Source organism: Miniopterus natalensis, chromosome 2 (genome assembly GCF_054644295.1).
Source record: "Miniopterus natalensis isolate mMinNat1 chromosome 2, mMinNat1.hap1, whole genome shotgun sequence".
In the NCBI taxonomy this organism is placed as follows: Eukaryota; Metazoa; Chordata; class Mammalia; order Chiroptera; family Miniopteridae; genus Miniopterus; species Miniopterus natalensis.
The window spans coordinates 187,133,731-187,153,129 of record NC_142082.1 but is presented as its reverse complement, the minus strand read 5'-3'; the positions used below and the strand labels follow the sequence as shown (position 1 = coordinate 187,153,129).

The window sequence follows — 19,399 nt, the reverse complement described above, 5'->3', positions numbered from 1 at the left end:
TCCTGGGCTGTGCCAGGTGCTCATATATATGACCTATATTCTCACAGTTCTCCTGAGTGACATGTCCATTATCCCCACTTCACAGATGAGAAGACAAAGTTAGATGTCTCACCCAAATCCACACAGCTAATAAGGGGCAGAGCTAGGGCGCAGCCCAGGTCTCATTTAAAAAGAGGGTTGGTAGGAAGGGGGGTGGGAAGTGGAGGGCCTGAGCATGTGGGAGAGACCCCACAAGGCTGCAGAGGGGCATGAGCCCAGCAGTCCTGGCCAGGTCTAGGCTGGGGTTATGGGCAGGGGCTACAGATCACAGAGCAGTGTCACAGATGGGGTTCCAGACAAGGGAGAGCTAAGAGTTGTTTCTGCAGACAGCCAAGCCAGACTCCCCGAGGCCTCAGGATGGGCAGAAAATCCCAGAGGCAAAGGTGTTCTCCCAGGGACGACTTTGCTCCCCATTCCCTCTTCCCAGCCCCTTGAGGGCCCCTAGCCTAGCTTTGAGCCCTAGGGAAGCCATCTCCTTCCTGGGCTCAGCAATTGCCGACTTCAGCCAGCCAAGTCCAAGTTCTCAGGAACCCATGGGTCCCTGGCAGATTATTTCCAGGCAGTGTTGTTGGTGCGGTGACATGGGAACCTGGGCCGTGGGAGTCCCCTGCCCCGAGGGGGGTTCCTGTGAGCCAGCTGAGGCACTGGTGCAAGGACTCAATTACACAGGCAGGAGGTGCATGGGTGTGGTAGGGACCCCCGGAGACCAGCTCACAGATGCAGGGAGCCTGGGCTCTATCGAAGGAGGAGAAAGGGGGGAGGAGAGAGCATGAAGCTTTATTAAAACAGAAGGGAAGTTGTCCCAGAAAGAACAGCCACCTCCCTGTGCCCCACCCAACTCACAGTCCAGCCCAGGTACTGCCCGGAGAGCAGCAGCTGCAGTCCTGGCCCCAAGCAGCTCAGAGAGAAGTCTGTAGCTGGTCCTCAAGGGGTAGAGTCAAGATGAATGGACAGAGGACCCCTTTACTCCCCAGGGGAAAGGGCTGCAGCTCCTTGGCCTGGAACTGGGCAGTCCCCTCAGAGACTGTGAAGGTGGCAGTGACCTGGTGGTTGAGGCAGTAGATGGTGTTGCCCAGCACTGTGCAGCGCAGCGGGACAGGGTCTGGCAGGGGCAAGGGGGCAGCTCGGCTCCAGGAGCCCGTCACAGTGTTGTAGCGCATCACAGCCGCGCCCACACCGCGCAGCAGGTCAAAGCGGTACAGGAAGCCCCCCAGCGCCACCATGTCACTGGAACGCCGGTGGCTGGCACTGTAGGGGCACTCATCCCATGCATCCTTCACAGGGCTGTACCTGAGCAAGCGGTAGAAGAGGTGGCCCCCAGTGACATAAATGTCCCCACGGCAGGCCACAGCCTCATGTGCCACGGGGAAGGTGCCTGCGGGGAGGGGCGCGCGTGAGGTCCAGGTGTCTGTGCGGGGGTCGTAGCGCTCCATGCTGTACAGGCACTCGCCCCCGATGGCGTAGAGCAGCCCGTCCAGGGCCACCAGTTTGAGCTGGGCACGGGCCTGCTGCATGGGCCGCACCTGGCTCCAGATGTTGGTCAGAGGATTGTAGCAGAAGACCTCGTTGGAACAGACAGCCTTAGCGCCAGAGCCACGGATGCCCCCTGCCAGGAACAGGTAGTTGTGCATGGTGCAGAGACTGCAGCCTCGCAGCGGGGCCTCCTCCGGCACCTGAGTCAGAAGCCGCCACGTGTTCTCTTGGGGGTTGAACACATGCAGGTGCGATGGAGGAGGCAGGGATGCAGGACCCATGGCAGGAGCCTCCTCGGCTTGGGAGCCCCGTGGGAGCCCTGAGCGGCTCACCTGGTAGAGGTTGGGCAGCACAAGGACGCCCAGCACAGCCCGGCCCCTGCCAGTCCGAAGGCTCAAGATGCGCTCCCGGTCAGCTCCACTCAGCTGCCGGTAGAGGGTCGGGTCCCCTAGCACGTGCAGCAAATTGTCACTCATCAAAGCATAGGTCTCCTGGGCCAGGCGAGACTGCCCATGCTGCTGGGCAAAGGCCAGAACATCCAGGCAGCTGCCCAGGTCTAGCCGCCGCTGCAGAGCTGCTGCCAAGGCCTGCTCCCGGGCAGAGGAGCTGGGCTTCCGGAGCCCCTCCACCACCCCCCAGCTCCCAGGCCTCTGCAGAAACACCATGAGTTTTCGGGCCTCTTTCTGCTTCTCTGTGAGGACCTCCCTGCTTCCTGCAGGGATGGGCCTCTCTCCTGGCGCCTCTCCTGGGGCCACCTGGCTGACCTTCCGCTCTGAGCTCTCCACTATTTCACACAGGCTGCGTTTCCGTGGCCTGGGGACAGGCTGTGGGTCCCGCCTGGCAATGGGGGAGGGTATAGGGCCAGGCCTCCTCTGCTCAGACAGTGGAGAGGGGGCCCTGGGCACTGCAGCCTCCTTAGTCTCGGTGCTTCTCTGCTGTGGCTGACATCCAGCCTCAGCCAGGCTCCTCATGTCTGCCCCTGTGTCCATCACAGATAGGGAGCCCTGCCTGTCCCTGAGACTGGGGATGGCCCCTTCAGGGGAAGAACCAGACTCCCTGTTCTCCAGGGCTGTGAAAGTGCTGGGCTCTCTAGGGCTCTCCGGAGCTGCCCTTAGGGCTATCCCTTGGGACCTCTCTGGCCTGGGGAAGGGGTGACTCTTAAGAACCATTGAAATAAGGTTTCCCCAGCTAGTTGAGATCTGCCCCTCCTGGCTGCCCTTGCCAAGAGCCACACTAGGCTCCTGACTTGAAGGCCTTGACTTACTAGTGGGGGTTGGGGCTGGGGCTGGGGCAGGGGCTGCAGCTGGGGCGGGGGTAGGGGCTGAAGCTGCAGCTGGGGCAGGGGCTGAAGCTGTGGCTGGGGCAGGGGCTGCAGCTGGGACTGAGGCTGCAGCTGGGACTGAGGCTGCAGCTGGGGCAGGGGTAGGGGCTGAAGCTGCAGCTGGGGCAGGGGCTGAAGCTGTGGCTGGGGCAGGGGCTGCAGCTGGGACTGAGGCTGCAGCTGGGGTAGGGGCAGAGGCTGAAGCTGCAGCTGGGGCAGGGGCTGGGGCTGAAGCTGGAGCAGGGGCTGGGGTTGAAGCTGCGTCTGGGGCAGGGGCTGGGGTTGGGGCTGAAGCTGTGGCTGGGGCTGGGGCTGAAGCTGCGGCTGGGGCAGGGGCTGTGGCTGAAGCTGCGGCTGGGGCTGAAGCTGGGGCAGGGGCTGGGGCTGGGGCTGAAGCTGCGGCTGGGGCAGGGGCTGGGGCTGAAGCTGCGGCTGGGGCAGGGGCTGGGGCTGAAGCTGGGGCAGGGGCTGGGGCTGGGGCTGGGGCTGAAGCTGCGGCTGGGGCACGGGCACGGGCTGGGGCTGAAGCTGCGGCTGGGGCAGGGGCTGGGGCTGAAGCTGTGGCAGGGGCAGGGGCAGGGGCTGGGGCTGAAGCTGCGGCTGGGGCAGGGGCTAGGGCTGAAGCTGTGGCAGGGGCTGGGGCTGAAGCTGCGGCTGGGGCAGGGGCTGGGGCTGAAGCTGCGGCTGGGGCAGGGGCTGGGGCTGAAGCTGCGGCTGGGGCAGGGGCTGGGGCTGAAGCTGGGGCTGGGGCTGGGGCTGAAGCTGCGGCTGGGGCAGGGGCTGGGGCTGAAGCTGCGGCTGGGGCAGGGGCTGTGGCTGAAGCTGTGGCAGGGGCTGGGGCTGAAGCTGCGGCTGGGGCAGGGGCTGGGGCTGGGGCTGGGGCTGAAGCTGCGGCTGGGGCAGGGGCTGGGGCTGAAACTGTGGCAGGGGCTGGGGCTGAAGCTGCGGCTGGGGCAGGGGCTGGGGCTGGGGCTGAAGCTGCGGCTGGGGCAGGGGCTGGGGCTGGGGCTGAAGAAACTGGGGCTGAAACTGAGGCAGGGGCTGGGACTGAAGATGAAGCTGGGGCAGGTGCTGAAGCTGCAGCTGGGGCTGAAGATGAAGCTGGCACAGAGGCTGAAGCTGTGACTGGGGCTGAAGCTGCAGCTGGGACAGGGGCTGGGGATGGGGCAGGGGCTGCAGCTGGGGCTAAAGTTGGGGCTGGGGCTGAAGTTGGGGCAGGGGCTGGGGCTGGGACTGGAGCTTCAACTGGGGCTAGCACTGCTCTGAGATTTTCATCCTTAGCTGGACCCTCGTCAACTCTGAGGGGCAAAGAGTGTGAAGGAGAGGAAGTTGGAAGAGTTGGGACTGCAGGTAAGAGGTCTTGGTGGGGATGTGCTTCAGTCGGGGAAGCTGAGGGTAAGAGGAGCTTAGGCATGCATAGAGGGGGTGTGGCTGAGGGATATGGGGCGGGGGCACAACTGAGGCCATCTGTGGCTGGCTTTCCTTTGTCCAGACCACCAGCCGCCTGCCTACTGCTCTGCTCCCCTTGGCCTAGTGGGAATCCTCTCCCTTTTCCGACACTATGAGCCCCTTGCTTTTCTGTCCTGCCTGGCTCTCCAGAGCCGTTAGCCCCAGCCTTTCCCACAGTGCAGGCCACTGTGGTCCTCTGACCTTGGGACAAGAGAGTGTGTCCCCACCGCTGCCCCTCTGGCCATGGGCCCAGGGGCCCTGGGGTCTGGCTGAAGCTCCTCGTGACAAGGACCTCCCTCCTTTCCCAGGGCCAGCCTTCCATGGAGGCTGGGGACCCCTGAGACTCCCTGGGAGCCCAGGCCCCAATCTCCCTGTTCTCACCAGCGTTGGCCCGAGAATCCTGAGCTAAAACTGAGTCTGCTTGGGGGCTACTTTTCCCACATCCCCTCTCTGAGCCATATGCCAGGCGCCCAGTCTGTACGGAGTCTGGTGGGGGCAGCTCCTGGGGATAAGGGAGCCTCAGGGCACCTGCAGAGCAGCTTTTGGCTGCATCCACAGCATCCCACACACTCACCACAGCGCCCAAGCGCAGGGGGTCCAGCTTTGGGAGGCGGCGGCGGGTTCTATCTCCCGAGCTGTCATCCACCTGCCTCCGCAGGCTGCCTGAACCTCTGCCCAGTGAGCCAGGTGGCCCTGCCCCTTGTTTCCAGGAGCTGGTATCCTGTTCCACTGTGTGGACTGGGGCCTGGTGAGCTGGCGCCTTGGCTCGGATGCCTCCTGCCTCCGCCTGCACCTCCACTTCTCTGTCCGGACTCCGAGGAATGAAGTGAATCAGGAGAGGGGCAGGTGTCCCCCCTGCTTTGTTCCTACCCAGGAGGGCAGTGCCTGGCCCCAGCTGCTCCTTTCCTTTACCTTGGGAGGCATCTGGGGTGGAATTACCACGCTGCTGTCCCAAGGCCCCTCCACTGGCTGCCTCACCAGGCGTCTTGAGTGGAGGTGGGGCTGTGGCAGTCAGATCGCAACTTCCCGGGGGCTGGTGGTCCTGGGTGCTCGCTGTAGCTGGACTCTCCTGGCCGGGTCCTGGAGGGTGTGGCTTCTCCTGCTTGGAGCTGTGACCCTCGATGCCACCACTGACCTTGGACTTTGGGGTCAGAGCTGGCCCAGCTCCTCCGGCCTGAGAAGGCTGGGCTTGGGGGCCTGTGGACGCTGGTCCTGCTGCCTCCTGGTCCTGCCCAGAGCCAAACCAGTGCAAGGCCAGGGCCGTGGCAGCCACAACAGCCAAAGCCAGCAAGGTGAGCACAGCGCTGTCCCAGTCATCGTCTCCGTCCCCGTCCCAGCCCCAGCCAGGGCCACCAGACTCTGAGGCACCCTGCATCATGGTGCTGGGCTGCACACCCAGCCTGAGGGGCCAGGGCAGCAGGCTGGAAGCTGCGGGTGCTGCGCAAGCCTGTTCTGCACTCAGCCTGGGGCTGCCGTCCACGAAGATGGCATCAGAGGCGTGCCCCGCCCAGAGGGCTGCCCAGTTAAGGTGGACCTGTGCTGGGGGCCTGTCATTCTGCCTGGCCTGGAGTGGGGTGGCTCTTTGTGTCTGCACCCAGGCTTAGGGAGTTGTCAGTAGGGTCTAGCTGGAGATATCAGGAGACAATGTACAACAGGTCCAGGAGCTGAGGGGCCTCTACAGCCCCCCGCCAGGCTCCAGCCCCCCTGTCCCATAGGCTCCAGTGGCAAACGTCAGTGCACCTCCACACCATTCCAGCATCCCAGCCAGCCTGCTTCTGCCTAATAGACCCTCGTGCCCCCAAACTCATTCCATACCCCAGTGTCCCTCCTCTGAGCCTGGGTCCAGCTTCGGGGGGCTCTGACAGGGAAGAGTTACCCATAGGCAGATGTTATCTGTAGCTTTAGCAACACGATGCAGCCCTGATAAAATTACCAGAAACTCGAGAAGATGATTCCACTGTGGGCCAGCGGGGGACTAGTGGAGTAGGGCCATGGCCCTGGTGCCAAGCCCGCAGGCTGGTCTTGGACTGAGGAGGGTGGCTAGGAGGGTGCTGGTCCTGACACCAAGCACTGTCCAGGGCTGCTGGAGAAGTGCGACCTCCGACCAGTGCACTTCACGGGTGTGTAGAGGAGGCTGGCACTGTTCCTCCCTCTCTTCCACCAGCCTCTGGACTTTCCCTTCCCTGAGTTCAACAGAGATGGAACAGAGTTTTCAAAAGCAACTTTCTAAGTTGTGAAGAGAAAAAAAAGAGTGAAATAAAATCTAGAAGTCGTATTTCCCTCTCTATCAGCCTGGCTTATTACAGCCCACCTGGCCCTTCTAGGGCCCTCTGGCCTCCCAGTGTACCCTCTAGAGTGTCGACAGCCCAGAGGCTGCTCTCGCCATCCCCCTGGAGAGCCCTGCATCTATCCCCATGCCCATTCCTGTCAGGCAGCCCCCAGGATCCTTCAGAAACCTTCCTCCAGCCCTGGCTATTAGACGCTTCTGGGTGTCCCAGCTCAATCCTCAGCCTTCCCTTGTCCTATCCGAATCACTGCACTCCTACCCTCTGCACTGGGACTCGGGCCCCTCCCAGGTGGGCACAAGAGGCTCCTGATGGCAGGCAGCTTGCCTCCCCTCTGTGTCTGGCTTCACAGGGGAAGAGCTTTGTCTCTTCCGTCTACCTCTCACTTAAGCTGATCTCGGGAGTAAGTCTTGGGATCGGTGCCAGGCAGGGCCCAGACATGAAAAAGAGACTGAAGTCCCTGGTACAAAGCAGGGCCCCCACAACATGTATTTGTTCCTTCTTCTGGGACAGGGAACTTCTCCCTGACTCGGGCAGCAAGAAGATGGCCAAGGCGCGTCCCTGGCACCCAGCCTGGGCTCTGCTGAGCCTCGGGTATCTCACCCATCAGGTTGCCTCTTAGCTCCCCCAAGCCTATTAGATGACAGCAAGAGGGTGGGAGTGTGCCCATGCCTTAAGGTGGACCTCAGGTTGGGGCGGGCTTTCTGGACACTCCCCTCATTCTCTGTCCTGTTCCCAGGCTCTGCCTCTTGGTTCAGTTTGGGACCCAAAGGCCTTGAGGGGATGAAGATGACATCCCCACAGGCACCCCCTGGAGGCCACACAGTACCCATCAGGCACCTCCACCCAGCTTCTGAAGACCCCTGTCATTGGTCTGAGCCGTAGAGAACAGAAGAGGTGTCCACCAAGTGATGCCTGCGGACGCCGTAGCGGGGAGGAACTGAGCACAGGGAATCATCCCAACCAACTTCACAAGGTGCCAAGGACATGATGGGTCCTGGAGACACACTGGTGAAAGGTGACCAAGGAAGGGTCTAATCCCATCCTTTGCAGAAAGAAAACATTTCCCCTTGTCCAATCCAGATCAAGGGCAAAACGTGGCCCTGCATGTTGTGCATCCTTCGGGAAGGTGAGGACGTGTCACCCCCCTCACTTCCCAGAAAGTAAAGATGTACTGCTGGAAAGGAGACATAACTTCAGAAGCACACGAGATCACCTAGACAAACTGTGAGACAAGTAACTGTTCTAATTGTGCTATGATAGCATCAACATCACAAATTACCATCATGGTAAAAAATAAAAATCAAGAAAATGGGTCCGTGGAAGGTCTGACCTTCAGCAGCCTCCTAAGAGCCCCTTTTCCAACTGCCTGCTGTGGCAGGAATCCTGTCCCAATCTATACAAGGAATAAAGAGGGATTTGTGCCTATGTACCAGGAACTTCTGTTTCCTCAGAGACGACACAAGCAAAACAAGAATGGAGATGGTCTCCTGCCTACCAGCAGCCATCACCACCCATAGGCCAGGGGCCTGGGGAGGGGAAGGACAACCACAGGTGAGCTGGTCCACTGCAGTGCCCACAAAAACCCACCACAGCCTGGTCCTCGAGCCAGAACAAAGTTAGATGATGCCCTGGCCACCACTGTGCCATTTTGAAACACCTGGTGGAGGAAAAGCATAGTGAAATGAAGACATAGTTCCAAGATTAATACGATGGACAGCAGCAAACCCCATCAAATGTAGGGTTTCTCTGTTATTGGAATTTTTAAAAATCAACAAATATTGTATAATCAAGAATTATATACAACAAAGAATATGATATTATTATATAATCCTACTTATGTTAAAAGTATATATGTATTTTTATATACATATAAATAAACCTAGAAAAATGATTAAGGCTTAGAAAATATAAATCCCAGATTTAATAATTACACCCAACAGGGAATGATACCTCGTAAGGAATTCATCTGATATGGGAAAAGTTTTATGTGAAGAAAGTTATTTTAAAAAGAGAGACAATATCATATGATTTATAATGAAAAAATTGAAACATAAGTTCTAACAATATGGGAATGATGAAGAAAACATCACGTGATTTTAAAATGTGGCACTGAAAACATTACTTAAGTAATGATTGATAATGTGGCTGTGAAGAATTTGCATAGTAATGCAAATATTAGTGGGGAATCTTCTAAAAGAAAAGACATTGCCCAGCTAGTGTGCCTGGGTTGGGTGAGCACTGCCCCAGGTACCAAGAGATCACTGGTTCAGTTCCCGGTCAGGGCACATGCCTGGGTTATGGGCACAATCCCCAGCAGGGGGCGTGCAGGAGGCAGCCATCCACGTTTCTATCTCTCTCGCTCTACTTTCCTCTCTCTCTAAAATCAATAAGAACATTTTTTTAAATGAACAATTACATTCCAACAAATTAGATAACCTAGATGAAATGGAAAAGTTCCTAGACATACACAAACTACCAAAACAGACTCAGAAGAAATAGAAAATCTCAAAAGCCTATAACAAGTGAAGAGATTAAATCAGTAACAAAAACCCTTCCAACAAAGAAAAGCCCAGGACCAGATGGCTTCACTGGTGAATTCTACTGAACATTTAAAGAATTAACATCAGTCCTTCTGAAACCCATGCCCAAAACTGAAGAGGCAGGAAGACTTCTTAATTTATACTATAAGGCCAGCATTATCCAGAAACCAAAGCCAGATAAATACATCACAAGAAAAGAAAATTACAGACCAGTGTCCCTTATGAATATAGATGCAAAAATCCTCAACAAAACAGTAGCAAATTGAATCCTACAGCAGATTAAAAGTGTTAGACATCACGACCAAATGGGATTTACCCCAGGAATGCAAGGGGGGTTCAATGTAAGAAAATCAACCTATGTGGTGCATTGATTAGAACAAATTAATGTTTAGACTACATTAATGTACTAGAAAAGGGAAAAAACACATGATCATCTCAACTGACATAGAAAGTCCACAAAATCCAGTACCCATTCATGGTGAAAGCACTCAGAAAACTAAGAATCAAAGGGAACTACTTAGACATGATAAAGGGCATTTAAGGAAAACCACAGCTAACATTCAATGATGAAAGGCGGAAAATGAGCCCTCCCCACAGGTCAGAAACAAGGAAAGAATGCCTGCTTTCTCTGCTGCTATTTAACATTGTACTGGAAGTTCAAGTCAGAGCTAGTAGTAAAGAAAAATAAATAAAAAGCCATCCAGATTCAAAGGGAAGAGGTACAACCATCTCAATTCACAAATGACATGATCTTATATCTAGAAAGTCCCAAAGAACCACTAAGAAAGCAACTTGAGCTAATGAACAAATTCAGTAAAATTGCAAAATACAAAATCAACACACAAAAACCAGTTGTGTTGCTATACACCAGCAACAAACAGTCTAAAAGAAAAGTAAGAAAGCAATAATACTATTTATATTTATTTATAACCCTCACCTCAGGATATTTTTTCTATTGATTTGAGAGAGAGTGGAACAGAGGGAAGAGGAAAGAGAGAGAGAGGTACATGCCCTTGACCGGGAATGGAACCAGTCCACAGGCTGATGTTCTAACCACTGAGCAAACTGGTTGGGGCCAATACTATTTGAAAGAGCTAAAAACTTGGGAATAAATCTAACCAAAGAAGCAAAAGACTTGTATGCTGAAAACCACAAAGCATGGCTGAAAGAAATTAAAGACCTGAGTAAACGGAAAGACAGCCTTTGTTCATGGATTGGAAGACAATACCGTTAAGATGTCAATACTGCCCACAGTGACCTACAGATTCAATGCAGAAATGGCAAAGCTCATCCTCAAATTTATGTGGAATTGAAAGAGGCCCTGAGTAGCTAAAACAATCCTGAAAAGGAACAAAGTTGGAAGACACACTTCCTAATTTCAGAACTTACAAAACCACAGTATTCAAAGCAGTGTGGCACTGGCATAAGGACAGACATGTAGATGGATACAATAGGACTGAGAGTCCAGAAATAAACCCGTGTGTCTGTTGCCAATTGCTTTTTGACAAGGACCATTCAATGGAGGATAACAGTCTCATCAGTAAAGGTGCTGGGATAGCTGGATAGTCACATGCAAAAGAATGAAGTTGGATCCTTACCTCATACTATACACAAAAATCAACTCAAATGGATCAACATGCTAAATGTAAGAGCTAAAACCATAAAACTCTTAGAAAAAAACAGAGGGGTAAATCTCCATGACCTTGGATTTGGTAATGGATTCTTAGATGTGACACCAATAAAAATGAGCAACAAAAGAAAAAAGTAAGTTAAACTTCAACAAAATGTAAAACTTTTGTGCATCAAAGGATGTTATTTTTTAAAGCGAAAACTTGCAGAATGGGAGAAAATATTTTCAAATCATATACCTGATAAGGGTCTAGTATCCAAAATGCATAAAGAACTCTTACAACACAACAAAAACACACAACCTATATTTTTTAATGGGCAAAGGACTTGAATAGACATTTCTCAAAATAAAACACATAAATGACCAGTAAACATATGAAAAGACACAGCATCATTAGTCATTAGAGAAATGCAAATCTAAACCACAATAAGGTACCACTTCACATCCACTAAGATGGCTATAAATTAAAAAGTAAATAAAAGTGTTGGTGAGACTGTGGAGAAACGTGAACTCTCACATATTGCTGGTGGGAATGTAAAGTGTTTCAGCCTCTGTGGAAAATAATTTGGCAGGTCTTCATAAAGCTAAACTAGAACGGTCATGTGACCCAGCAATTTAAGGCATATATCTAAAAGAATTAAAAATGAATGTGTAGCCCGGCCGGGCGTGGCTCAGCGGTTGAGCGTCGACCTAGGATCCAGGCGATCGGGGTTCGATTCCCGGTCAGGGCACATGCATGGTTGCAGGCTTGATCAATGACTCATCATTGATGTTTCTCTCTCTCTCTCTCTCCCTCTCTCCTTTCCTGTCTCTGAAATCAATATATATTTAAAAAATAATAAAAAATAAAAACGAATGTGTATATGTACACAGTGTTCACAGCTCTGTTCACAATAGTCAAAAGGAAAAAACAGCCCAAGTGTCCATCAACAGATGGACAAGCAAACTGTGGTACGTACATTGGGTCAGCCATAAAAAGAGAGGAAATTCTGAAACATCTATTCACCTTGAACACATTATACTAAGTGCAATAAGCCAGACACAGAAGGACCAATATTGTATGATTTCACTTAAATGAGGTACCTAGAGTAGTCAGATTCATAGACAGGAAGTAGATTAGAGATTACCAGGTGCTAGGAGGGGAGAGGGGGGAGTTATTGTTTAATGGGCAGAGTTGGGGTGATGAAAAAGCTTTGGGTATAGATAGTGGTGATGGGAACACAGCCTTGTGACTGTAGTTAGTGCCACTGAATTGTACCCTTACAAATGGCTAGAATGATAAATAGTATCACACAGTCCCCAAACTGTCATTATTCTACATCATAGGTCAGTCATAGATGTTCTAAAGGCACCATATAAGGTCCCAGCAGTAAGGGTGACCAGGAGCACTCAGCACATTATACATTTGTAGGTTCCCCCAAAAGGGACTGGGCATATCTAGTTTTTCCAAGTAACAAGAAATGCGTCAAAGAATTTCCAGGCCTGGGAACAGCCCTCAGGAGTGTATACACTGAGAGCTGAGGTGTGCATCCGAGAGTCCTGGCAACAGGACACTGACCTCGGTCAAGGCCCCGCTGTCTGTCCGCAGACTGGCTTCCATCCAGATGAGTTGGTTCCCGGCTAAGCCACCTAAAGGGGGAAAGAACATCTAGACTCATGTCTCAACAATTTAGAAATTAAGAATCACTAGGCCGGTCGTTAGCATCAACCACCAATATGTAATAAATAAGCAAATCAAGAACTAAGAGTTGAGAAAACAAACAAAATCAAGTGTTTTATGTAGAAGTATTTGGTACAAGAGTGGGAGCAGAAGGATGCCTCCAATGGTGATGATGATGATGTTGAAGGTAGAAGTCATACACACCAGATGTATTTGTTTTAAATTTTGTGAAAAATAAGAAAGTAAATCGCAAAAAAAAACCAAAAAAAAAAAACCCACTATCTCCTCCTTGCCATAGATTACAAAAAATTTCACGGATGATAAACCTCAGAACTAGACAAACTGCCCTCAGTGGAAGGGGAGGGGAGGGCCAGGTGGCGCAGCGTCTGCAGCGCGCCCTCTGGTGGCAGGTGCTGACTACCGTCCTCCTAAAGAACGCCTCAAGGTCACAGAGGGGCCGCAGAAATCTCCTTCAAGTGAATGTAATCTGCCCCGCCGAGCATGGCTTCGCGGTTGAGCGTCGACCTGGAATCCAGGCGATCGGGGTTTGATTCCCGGTCAGGGCACATGCCCGGGTTGCGGGCTCAATCAATGACTCTCTCATCGTTGATGTTTTTTTCTCTCTCTCCCTCTCCTTTCCTCTCTCTGAAATCAATAAAGATATATTTAAAAAAAAAAAAAAAAAAGAAATGAATGTAATCTGAGCCGATGTAAAATTTTAAGTAGCTATTTTAAAACTGGATTATAATTTATATCCGTGAAAAACATATCCGGTAATAGCTCAAGGCACAGCTGTAATTCATTTGTGACACCCCACTATGCCTCATCACACTGGCTGGTATTTTCTGCTATAAACAGTGAAAATGAATTCATTTAAGCTACATCAACAGTGTGATGACTCTCAGCAGCATAAGGTGGATTTTAAAAAGTAAGTCATGCGGTGGGGAGGTAAAATGGTTCCACCACTCTGAAAAGTTTGGCAGTTTCTTAAAAAACAAATATACAGTTACCATCCACCCAGCAACAGCACTCCTGGGCATTTATCCCAGAGAAATAAAATGTCTACGCAAACATCTGCACACAGATGTTCACAGCAGTTTCACTTCTAAAAAATTGACTTCAGAGAGAGGGAGAGGGAGAGAGAATCATCAATGATGAGAGAGTCATTGACAGGCTGCCTCCTGCACGCCCCCTGCTGGGGATCAAGCCTGCAACCCTGGCATGTACCCTGATGGGAAATCGAACCTTGATCACCTGGATCATAGGTTGATGCTAAACCTCTGAGCCACGCCGGCCAGGCAGCAGTTTCATTTTTAATAGCCAAGCTATTTTTAAAATTAATAATAAGAATGTTGTATATAAAAAGCTACAGATCTAACTAAAACCATATTTAGGGAAAACCCAGACCAAAGCTTTAAATGCCCATATAATTTAAAAAAGACTGAAAAGTAAGTTGACTAAGCCTGGGTTCCTAGGAAAACAAAGCTGAGGCAGACACTCATGAGCACTGCTTTACCAGGGTGTGACCCCATGGAGCAGGAGTAGGGACCAAGCCACTGCTGGGTACTGAGCATGCTGACTGCTCCTCATGGGATCAGACTCTAAGAGGCCAAATAAACTCATCATTTCTCAATACTGCCATCCAGGGGAAGAAGAGGGTAGAATTAATTCAATCAAAGCTCTTCCCCCCATGGCCCAGGCCGGGTACTCAAATGGTTAGAGCATCGCCCAATACGCCAAGGTTGTGGGGTTGATCCCATCAGGGCACATACAATAGTCAACCAGAGTGCATACATGGAGCAACAAATGGGTGTTTGTCTACCTCTCCCCCCCTTCCCCTGTCTCTTTAAAAGCAATAACTTTTTAAAAAATTTTAAAAAAGGTCTTCCCCATGGAGCATGAATTTCCTGCATTTCCAGGCTGCCCTGAGGTGGGGAGCAAGGTGCAGCTGTCAGTCACCGCAGGAGGTAGCTGACAAGTGACCCTAGAGGTATATCAGCCCAAGGAATTCTAGCTTGGGCATAGGAAAGCCTGAAACACTAGCTAAGAATATACATATTTTCAAAATATATTTTTATTGATTTCAGAGAGAGGAAGGGAGAGGAGGAGAGAGAGAAACATCAATGATTAGAGAGTCATTGATCAGTTGCCTCCAGCAGCCCCCCGACTAGGGATTGAGCCTGCCACCCGAGCATGTGCCCTGACCGGGAACCGAATCTCGATCTCCTGGATCCTAGGTCAATGCTCAACCTCTGAGCCATGCCCAGCTGGGCAAGAATATTTTTAAGTATCTAAAAGAAAGGAAGAATAATTAAAAGAAGATAAACAGAACGCAAGAAATAAATGCTTGTATATTTCAAAATCTACATATAAATCATTGCGTGTGAGATATTAAGGCAATCACCCCTTTTCCAGCATTGGTATGATTAACATGTGATCCTTCAAATATACCCATTGGAAAGCATACTACACAGGAATAGAAATGCTTTCTTTACATATATCTTTCAAATAACTTGAAAGATCCGTATTCTCAGGTAAGTTATACGGAAGCAATTTGTATGTGATCAGTGACTTTCCCTCCTCCCTCTCCAGCTTCCGCCTGGCACTTTGTCCCACAGCAGCCCTGCAGCCCCGACACAGCCAGTGTAAGCATTCATTTATTTTACTCTTTAATTTACACTTTGTTTATAATTTTACATTTTTTCTCTTCCCCCACTCCCATTTGGGGGGTGGCTTTGTTTATTGTTGCCATTCTGTTTTCTTGATTTTTAATTTGGAAACTCTCCAAAACTCTTCTGTTCTGTGGCTGCTTGTTTTCCTTTCCCTGCTTCCTTTAGACACGACTCTACCATTGGCCATAAACAAGATGCCTAATGTCTTTTTTTCAACCTACTTTATTATATAACGGACTTTCGGCTTTAACAGACACCCCCTCGCCCGAATCAGTCTGTTATGTCGTTTCTGTTGTTCTTAACCCTCGCCTGAGGCTACTTTTTCCATTGATTTTTCAGAGCGAGTGGAAGGGAGGGGGAGAGACAGAGAGAGAAACATCGATGTGAAAGAGACACATTGACTGGTTGCCTCCCACACGCACCTCAACCAGGGCCAGGGACGGAGCCTGCAACCGAGGTGCGGGCCCTTGCCCGGAATCGAACCCGAGACCCTTCAGTCGGTGTGCCGACGCTCTAATCACTGAGAAAAACCAGCCAGGGCTCTAATGTCTTCTCCCAACAAAATAAAACCTGTGGGATACTCTACTCCCTGCTCACCTCACCCTTTGTCCCCACCCCCATGAGAAGTGCAGAGTCTTACACCTCACTCTCAGCACCCGGGTTCTGCTGAAATTGGTTAATCTTCACTGGAGTGTGAGTGTGTGTGTGTGCAAGAGACTCATTGCTCAAAAGACTTCCTCTTTTCTCCCATCTTGGGGTCTGGTTCTGGTGTATCTGCTGTTTTTCACCTTTTTGTTGTATTTTCCTCATATTGCTCTACTCTCTGAGTTCTCGCACACCCCAGCACCGTTACTTTGCTCAGACAGGTGGAGGCCATCTTGACCGGGCAAGTGATTCTAAAATATTCAAATTCAGTAAAATATTTCACACATGAAATAAAGTTTGCACCAACCAAACAAAAATATTATGCCTTGTCCTATTTCGCTATTTTAAACTCAGCACTCTGAGTATTGTTTTAAAATTCCCTGCAGAGGGTGCCCCCCCCGTGTGTCTCCCCTTCAGCCCTCGGAGGCCTCAGAAGGGTGGCTCCAGCAATCCATCCTGGTTCTCACTCCTCGGCTGGCACCAGGCTCAGTACTCACTTGGCAAAGGCCAGGAATTCCCACCAGCCCAATGCACACTCCCTCCTGCCTGTTTCTCTCCTGGGAGCAGGCAGGGTGCCGAGCTGGGCAAAAACAGACCCATTCTTTCAGTGTACTTGGCTGTTCTTTTTTCTAATATCTGTAAGACATTGTTTATTTAAAATTTTTCATTCATGAAGTCATTAAGGCTTTATATTTTCCTCTGAACACAGCTTTAGCTATGTCCTATAGAGCTGGCATAAAAGCATCTACCTTTGCAGTTTTATATCATTTAAAACTTCATATTTGAGTTTCTCTTTGATTCAGGGGTTTTTTTTAAAAGAGAATTTGCTAATTTCTAACTATTTAAGTTGTTGGGTTTTTTTTAACATTTTATTGTTTGCTTAGGATTGTTTTGGATTACAATCAAATCATGTGTCCTAGTACATCTTTATTCAACCTGTGTGGGGTTTTGTGTGTGTGTGTGTATGTGTACATGTATGTATGTGTACCTGTGTGTGTACATGCATGTGTACTTGTGCATGTGTGTTTGTATGGATGTATGTGTGGCCCGGTACATGATTATTTTTTGCAAATATTCCATGGGCTTAAATAGATGCAAAGTTTTCTCTCTACACATAATAAACAGCCTGCTGTTTGTATTATTCACGGTTTTTATTCTCATACCTGAGTTTCATCACAGACCTGTCCATTTCTGGGTGTGCTGACGCCCGGGAAAGCTTGAGGCCAGCGTTCGGGTCCACGGCCGGCAGCAGGACGCCTGCCACCGCCAGGCTGAGGCTCCCGGGGCGCAGGCTCCCGGGGGCGGCGCCGGGGGAGGGGGCGGAGCCAGGTGGGCGGACAGTCCGGTTGCCAGGAGGCAGGACGGGGACACAATGGGGTCTTGAAGCTGGGCCTAGAGGCGGCGGGAACCCAGGCACCCACTTGCCTCGCCAGCCGGCAGCCACGGGAGCAGGTTAGTGCATCAACTTCGGACCCCACTCCGGGTCCCCAGCGCCGCTCCCCTGATTCGGTATCTTCGCCCAACGCCCTCCGAACATCCCAGTTCCCCAGAACCCCAGGGGATTCCCTTTCCCACGGTGTTGGATCCAAACTTGGCGCAGGCACCCCCCCCCCCCACTGAATTCACTTCGCTTGGGGGTGGGGGGGGGAGGTCTCGACGCTCGGCCGTCCCGCGCCTCCCGGGGCCGGGAAAGCTGCCGTTTGTTTTCCGGGCGCCCGGGACACGGGCGGGCCCCGCCCCCGGAGCCGGGCTGAGCCGGAGGCGCGGTGAAGCGCAGCCCCCGCGAGTTTGGGGAGGAGGGGCCAGGACCCCCGCCTTCTGTCCGCAGGTGCTGTGGCCGAAAGATCACCGAGCGCCATGGGCTCAGACGTCTGGGTCGGTTCCTGGAGACCCCACCGGCCCCGCGGCCCCATCGCCGCCTTCTACAGGGGCCCGGGGCCCAAATACCTGCTGCCGTCCAACACGGGTAGAGGGCGCCACTGGCGGGGTGCGGGAGGAGGGGCTAGCGAGGCCTGCGCCGGGGTCTGCCCTGCGGGAAGCGGGCTCTGCGCCCCGCGCGGAGCGGCGGCCCCGCGGTGACGCTGGGACGCCCGCAGGTTACCGGCTGCACGACCCGTCGCGGCCCCGCGCTCCCGCCTTCACCTTCGGCCTGCGGCTCCCCAAGCAGCAGACCTCGTGCAGCCCCGGGCCCGGCTACCTGGTGCCCGCGCGCCTCACCGCGCGCGGCTACAGCTGCAGCCCCGCCTACTCCCTGCACGGCCGCCCGCGGCTCGCCGCGCTCAGCCTCACCCCCGGACCGGGTCAGGACCTCGGGACCCCGCCCCCGAGCCCCCGCCCGAGCCCCCAGCCCAACCCCGGGGCCCCTAACACTCCAAAGTCGGCGCCCCAAATCGGACCTCCAAGGCACCCCGCGCCCCACCGGGTCTGGCAGACCGGGGCTCGGCTCCCCCCAACCCCCGCCCCCGGCCCGGTTCGCCTACACCCCCGGTCCGCCCCACAGGCAGGTACTTCCCGGAGCGAGCGGGGAACGCGACGTACCCCAGCGCGCCTCGGCACTCCATCGCCCCCCGAAACTGGGGCATCGACGCGGAGCAGCACACCCCAGGTGAGACCCCGAAGTCGCGTTCCAGCCCCGAGGCCCTTCCCACCCCGACCGGGAGACGCCGGGGGCGCTGGGACCCCCAGACCTCGCCGGGGCGGGGAGCCCGGGGCCGTCCGCGCAGACTCGCCCCCAGAGCCCACCCCTCGCCGGCTGCTTCCCAGGCCCCGCGGCCTACTCGGTGCCCTCGCTCCTGGGCCCGCGCGTCATCGGCAAAGTCTCGGCTCCGACTTACTCCATCTACGGCCGCAGCTCGGCGGGCAGCTTCTTCGAGGACCTCAGCAAGGTGGGGAGGCGGCGGCCGCGGCGGGTCCGGAGGCGAGGGGGGCCCGCGGACAGCGGAGGCGAATCCCCGCCCCTCCCGCCCCCCCGCAGACCCCGGGGCCCTGCGCCTACCACGTGGTGAGCCCCGGCATCTACAAGACTCGGGCGCCCCAGTTCACGATGCTGGCGCGGACTTCGCTCCCCCAAGACAACAGCCTGAATCCCGGGCCCGCCGCCTACCACGTGGACCAGGTGACCTGGGGCCCAGGGGCGAGGGTCGGAGGCGGGGCATGAGGGCCCGGGGCACCGGGGGCACCGGGGCGCTGGCGCGGAGCCGCAGGGCCGGCTCGGCGAGGTCAGCGAGGTCTCCCGGCCCCGCAGCACCGGAAGCCGCGCGGCTGGAGCTTCGGGATCCGGCACTCGGACTACCTGGCCCGGACCTTGGTCGAGGAGGACTGACGGCCGCGGGCCGTCCCCGCGTTTGCTTAAAGCTTCCGGAACCAGCCTGGCGTCCGCCTGTCTGTGCGCGCGGCGGGCCGGCGGGCGGGGCGAAGGCGGAGCCCAACTGGGCGCCGGCCGGTCCGGGAACCAAGTCCCGGGGCATTTGCGGGAAACGGGAACCACCAAAAACAGCCCGAGGCGTGCGGGTCCCGCGGGTTAGCGTCCTCCCCGGTGCCGGGGGTGCGCGTTTGACCCTCGGTCAGGGCACAGGAGTCAACCGATGCACGCACATAAGTAGGCACAACAGATTTGTTTCTCTCTCTCCCCCTCTTTCTAAAACCAATAAACTTAAAAAAATCTAGCCCTGGCGGAGCGGCT

General features: G+C 53.7%; 3 protein-coding genes across 3 annotated transcripts; 1 reads left to right on the top strand and 2 right to left on the bottom strand.

The window, feature by feature from the left end:
- Window positions 1-701: 701 nt before the first annotated feature.
- Window positions 702-2,681, bottom strand: LOC107536033 (kelch domain-containing protein 7B). The gene has a single exon (XM_016211647.2). It carries the CDS (start codon window positions 2,679-2,681, stop codon window positions 939-941), a length of 1,743 nt encoding a protein of 580 aa, XP_016067133.2. The 3' UTR covers window positions 702-938.
- Window positions 2,682-4,084: 1,403 nt separating this feature from the next.
- Window positions 4,085-5,969, bottom strand: LOC148093960 (uncharacterized). Its single transcript, XM_087813815.1, has 2 exons — window positions 4,664-5,969; window positions 4,085-4,131 (listed from the first exon to the last, which is right to left on the bottom strand). The coding sequence occupies exons 1-2, from the start codon at window positions 5,658-5,660 to the stop codon at window positions 4,085-4,087; spliced, it is 1,044 nt and encodes a 347-aa protein (XP_087669941.1). The 5' UTR covers window positions 5,661-5,969.
- An 11,579-nt stretch (window positions 5,970-17,548) lies between these two features.
- On the top strand, window positions 17,549-19,130 carry CIMAP1B (ciliary microtubule associated protein 1B). Its single transcript, XM_087814045.1, has 6 exons — window positions 17,549-17,683; window positions 17,814-18,017; window positions 18,218-18,322; window positions 18,481-18,602; window positions 18,692-18,832; window positions 18,962-19,130. Exons 1-6 carry the CDS (start codon window positions 17,575-17,577, stop codon window positions 19,037-19,039), a joined length of 759 nt encoding a protein of 252 aa, XP_087670171.1. The 5' UTR covers window positions 17,549-17,574; the 3' UTR covers window positions 19,040-19,130.
- The last annotated feature ends 269 nt before the right edge of the window (window positions 19,131-19,399 follow it).

What these genes read in the sequence shown, in the direction of transcription:
- LOC107536033 (XM_016211647.2), bottom strand. Translation starts at nt 2,681, where the DNA reads ATGGTTCTTAAGAGTCACCCCTTCCCCAGGCCAGAGAGGTCCCAAGGG.
- LOC148093960 (XM_087813815.1), bottom strand. Translation starts at nt 5,660, where the DNA reads ATGATGCAGGGTGCCTCAGAGTCTGGTGGCCCTGGCTGGGGCTGGGAC. An exon ending in GGATTCTCGGGCCAACGCTG is followed by an intron (nt 4,132 to 4,663) that starts GTGAGAACAGGG and finishes TTTGCCCCTCAG; the next exon opens with AGTTGACGAGGGTCCAGCTA.
- CIMAP1B (XM_087814045.1), top strand. Translation starts at nt 17,575, where the DNA reads ATGGGCTCAGACGTCTGGGTCGGTTCCTGGAGACCCCACCGGCCCCGC. An exon ending in CGCGGAGCAGCACACCCCAG is followed by an intron (nt 18,323 to 18,480) that starts GTGAGACCCCGA and finishes GCTGCTTCCCAG; the next exon opens with GCCCCGCGGCCTACTCGGTG. An exon ending in CCGCCTACCACGTGGACCAG is followed by an intron (nt 18,833 to 18,961) that starts GTGACCTGGGGC and finishes CCGGCCCCGCAG; the next exon opens with CACCGGAAGCCGCGCGGCTG.